We start from the raw sequence: 5,000 nt of genomic DNA, 5'->3' as shown, positions 1-5,000 counted from the left end.
TCTCGACAAGAATATTTGGAGATGCCGGTACCTGTCCAGAAAGACCAAGCTACGTGTCTTCAAGGCCCTGATACTACCAGTTTTACTATACAGTAGTGAAACCTGGATGATATCTTGTGCCTTAGAATCTCGTCTTGATGCCTTTTATAACAGATCCTTGCGCCAGATCACTGAGCAAAGTTGGTGGGACCATGTGTCCATCCAACGTTTGCACCGTGAGACTGGTACAGGACCTGCTACTTGCACAATGTGCAATCGCCAACTCAGGCTATACGGCCACCTGGCCCGTTTCCACAGGATGATCCTGCTCACCATGTTGTCTCTGTTTGAGACAACCTTGGGTGGAGGAGGCCTGTGGGACGACCGAGGAAGTTGTGGCTTGGGCAGATCGATCAAAACTATTGTGAGAAGGTAGAGATGGGCCAGGCCTCTGCCTGGTGGCTCGCCATGAGGGACCCTCGTAGTTGGAAGCAAATGGTGGATGTGGATATTCACCCCTGCCGGCGTTAACTCCTCAATGATAATGATGATGATGATATATATATACATATATACAGATATACTTACATATATATATAAATATATAGTGAAAGATAAGAAAGAGATGTGTGTTTTTTAAGTGATGACTAGCATTATTTTTCATGAATCTATGCGCAATCTCTAAATTAACTCCCACATAAACTTTGAGTACTAGTTTTAGTACACGTGAAGAGACTGAATTACACATTCATATATCAAAATAACAATATTAAGAAAATAAATGGAATATGCACCAGTTCTGGCTACATACTTGCTTTTACTCAGATTCAGAAGAAGATCGCTAGAATTCCCACACAGTATATTCTTCCACTGATGTCTGAAATGAAGTTCAACATAACAATGTCTCTTGGCAAGCTTTTCAAGAAAATTGTCCAAGTGTGGAATGTACGTTATTTCACAGTTCAAGATCACTTTAACAGGAGTTGATTCTGGTAGATAACTAAAAATACTGGCAGCTGCCCCTGTGTGACCATCTCGTACAACAAGTGTCTAGAAAAGAGAAAATGGTTGTTAGGTGTGTATATATACTATGCATGTATTCCTATGTCCTTTGTGTGGGTGTGTATGAAAATGCAATAGTATAGGTATTGCATGTATATGTCACACTGTTATCACACTACTGATGTGAAATCAGATAATGTACACAAGCAAAGATGTACCTTCTCAATCTTTGGAGCAATGTGTTTTACAACACTTTCATTGCACTCTGACTCGGCAATTATGTCTAGCCACTGTTGCTCTGTCGTCCCTGCCATAGTCAATAGCTGCACCAGTTCCTCTGCATGCTGGTTAAGGGTACATTTACCATCATTCAGCAATCCACTTAGGTGCAGCAACACATTCTGGTACTTAGGCAACGAAGATTCGTCACAATTCAAGTCCTTCAAAATGCTTTTCAAGTTCTTTTTCTTAGCTCCATCCCTCTTCAGACAAGAGTGAATCCATCTCGCTGCAAAAAATTCCATAATGCTTTTGTGTGGAGCAGTGAGGTGAAGTGCATATCCAGTTGCAGTCCATTCTCGGGTCACATTCATAAAAGCTGCAGACATGTCACTATATGGAAGGTTAAGGTCCTTGCATATCCCCTTAAGTGTTTGTTGTGAAGATTCTCTTAGCTGCAGGGACTCATTTATAATCTCCTCAAAACATTTCTCATTCAGCACCTCAATATATTCCTTGACATGGTCAGTAATTTCATCCATATCAATCCGATGATTCTCATAAATGCGATTTACTACACGACATTCAATGAGTTGTAGAATTCTCAAGAAGAGGTGAGTAGCTGTTGTGACCGAGTTGACATCTTTGGGGCTTTCAGCCCATAAGTAGGTTAAGAGAGTAAGGTTTAGAGGCAAACGAAAATGTTCTCCCAGGCGAGCTTCTGATTTCCTTACATAATCCACCAACTTCTGGGTGTCTTCGGTGCTCATATCTTCTTTTTTCATTTCCTCATGCAATTTATGCACAAAGTCTGGTCTTTGCTCAGGTGTGATGCCCAAAATTCTCATGTGTATCCATTCACATTTTTTGCAGAGGTTGATTACTTCCCTTAGTGCCTGCGGTCTAGTAGTGAGCAGAAGGTGAAATACAGCTGTGCTCCTCGGCATCTTATTCTTCACAATCTCCTCTACTAACTGCCTGGAAGTGTTGTTTAGTTCATCCAGTCCATCAAGAATTAGTAAAACTCTGAGAGCCAACACAGAACGCACAATGTCTTCATTTGACATGGAGTAAGAGGCACAAGGCATGAGCAAGTTTAGCAAGTCTGCAAAGTTTGTGACAAATTTGTTCTTGCATTCAGCATACAAGACAATTTCATATCTCTCTAGATTTCTAATCTGCGTGTGAGAGTTGGGGGACATCTCGGCCCACTCTGCCAGAATGAGTTTGGTAAATGTGCTCTTCCCTGCACCCGCCTCCCCTTCAATTACTATTATGTTGGGCGTCTCTCCTTTTTTAGTCTTCTGCTCTAGCACAGATTTGTAATCAATGTGAGTTTGGTTTTCTTGGTTTAGTGCCTTATCTTCCTTAATAATTTCCAAATTTGTAAAAATGGCTCTCACTTTAAGCGCCTCTTTGCCCGAGATGAAAGATGCTGGGTCCACGTTTGTCTCTGTCTTTATCTTTTCCTTTAACTCTAACACTCCATTCGTTTTCATATAATTTTCTAAATGTTCTCTTAGCTTTTTGATTTCATCTTGGTACTTATCAGCATCTACAGGCAGACCTGGTGCATCTTTTATTTTTTCAATATTGGCATTCATTCTTTTCACTTCATTATTAATTATTGAGGATGTTATAGAGTAGCGGATGCCGGCAGACTTGTATCCCTTCTCCAATAGATCACGTATAAATTCAATTGTGTTAATCATAGCATCCTCGTCTGCAAATTTTAACCCATGGGCAATGAGATTTCTCTGATGCTTAATCATGGAACAGTAGTTCTCAAGTTTATCACCTGTAATGCTCCAGTTTCCGGCTTCACCGGGAGGTGCAACTTTTTCACAAGCGTTCCTGATGACGGCATGAAGTAAACTTACATCAAAGTTTTTTCCTGAAGGATCATCCTGAATATTCTTCCTCATACTAGTATCAAATTGTTTTCTGTAATCTTGATGTGTCATGCCTTTGCCCCTCAGGTACTGTTCAACTGTTTCATTTCCATCTTTGGGACATCCTTTATTAAATACAAACAAGAGGAATTTTTGTCCTTCACAGGAAATAATTTTGAACACCTTCAATATGCGGATGTCTTCTTCATCCAGGCCTCCGGGACTTGGTTTTGATGACATGATGACCAGATTATTATTGTACTACAATAGACAAATTTTGTGTGGAATGAGGTCCACTTTTAATATCTTCCTGTTGTTTCTATATCACTGACGTTTCCCACCGACCATTCAAAATGCTGCACAGCCCTTGCTTCAAAACCTGTGAGGGACAATGAAGAAGCAATTAACATAAAGATACTTATTATTTCAATACTACTTCTACACAAATTATGTTACTAGTAGTATCATTATCAGAAGATATTAATCACATTGCATATACATACACATATACAGAGAGAGAGAGAGAGAGAGAGAGAGAGAGAGAGAGAGAGAGAGAGAGAGAGAGAGAGAGAGAGAGAGAGAGAGAGAGAGAGAGAGAGAGAGAGAGAGAGAGAGAGAGAGAGAGAGAGAGAGTGAGAGTGAGTGAGAGTGAGAGTGAGAGTGAGAGAGAGAGAGAGGCTATGAGAGTGAGAGAGAGAGACTGAAAGGTTAAAGGTTAAAGGTTTAGTTTTATTCCATTTGTTGCAATGGGTATGAGAGAGAGAGAGAGAGAGAGAGAGAGAGAGAGAGAGAGAGAGAGAGAGAAATATGAGAGAAAGAAAGAGGATATGAGAGAGAGAGACTATGAGAAAGAGAGAGAAAGAGAGAGAGAGAGAGAGAGAGAGAGAGAGAGAGAGAGAGAGAGAGAGAGAGAGAGAGAGAGAGAGAGAGAGAGAGAGAGAGAAACAGAGAGACAGAGAAACTATGAGAAAGAGAGACTATGAGAGTGAGAGAGGTTATGAGAGAGAAAGACTATGCGAGAGAGAGAGAGAGAGAGAGAGAGAGAGAGAGAGAGAGAGAGAGAGAGAGAGAGAGAGAGAGAGAGAGAGAGAGAGAGAGAGAGTGAGTGAGTTTAATGACCTCCCCCCTCTCCTCACCCTCGATTTCCCACGGTACACAGCACTCTACTGGTTATCTATCGCCTGTGCCAACTCTGACCTACACCCATAAAGGAACGACAATAACAAAGTGCCTCCAAAACAAGCAATTCTAACCCTTACCTCCAATCACTTTATAACTACATGTAAACTTATATCTTGATTATACTTAAAATGTTTGTTAGAAAATGCTTATTCTGAATCACTGTTTGCAATCATTATCATTGACGACACTGTAGTCTGAGTCTGCACCGACACTCATACTAAAGATTACTGTTTTCCATTTTCCATGTTCAGTGACATTTTCAAACTATATCGTACAGAAATGTATTTGTAAATACATGCATGTTGCGCGGTGATTGGCTGCCTGAGTTTGACTGACTGGCGGGACGTGCGAAAAGGGGTTAGTGAGCGTAAGCGTGTTCTGTGGCTGCAGCTGTGACTTGTACTTGATTGTTCTCCAGAAGGAAGAGTAACTGCGTTATTCTGTTGATTCACAGGAGAAGTATAAGGCTGTGTGTGTGTGTGTGTGTGTGTGTGTGTGTGTGTGTGTGTGTGTGTGTGTGTGTGTGTGAAGTGACCGCCTTTCCCCGACGTGACCCGTTTTTGTCAATAAACCCTGTGGACTGCAATAAACCGTGGATTGCTATCTCCGTGTCATTCCACATCCCCGTCATCCCCGTGAACACTCGTCCGAGGCTGCTCACCGAACCCAGTAGGACAGACAGTAAAGGAGTGCAGCATCCTGACACATAGTAAGTAGTGTGAGGCA

General features: G+C 41.4%; 1 protein-coding gene across 6 annotated transcripts in view; it reads right to left on the bottom strand.

Annotated features, from left to right (window-relative positions):
- Nucleotides 1–5,000, bottom strand: part of LOC125048227 — a 20,454-nt gene that overhangs the window by 11,058 nt on the left and 4,396 nt on the right. For all 6 annotated transcript variants that reach the window (XM_047646804.1, XM_047646803.1, XM_047646805.1 and 3 more), the window contains exons 2-3: nt 1,200–3,471; nt 791–1,029 (exon numbers count right to left, since the gene is read on the bottom strand). In XM_047646804.1, coding sequence (XP_047502760.1) covers nt 791–1,029; nt 1,200–3,332 — 2,372 coding nt within the window. In that variant the 5' untranslated portion in view covers nt 3,333–3,471. The remainder of the gene's footprint in view (nt 1–790; nt 1,030–1,199; nt 3,472–5,000) is intronic.

The sequence above is a fragment of the Penaeus chinensis genome, chromosome 43 (assembly GCF_019202785.1).
Source record: "Penaeus chinensis breed Huanghai No. 1 chromosome 43, ASM1920278v2, whole genome shotgun sequence".
NCBI classification, from domain to species: Eukaryota; Metazoa; Arthropoda; class Malacostraca; order Decapoda; family Penaeidae; genus Penaeus; species Penaeus chinensis.
Note: the sequence above shows the minus strand (reverse complement) of the source record. Positions and strands in the feature narration are given on the sequence as shown.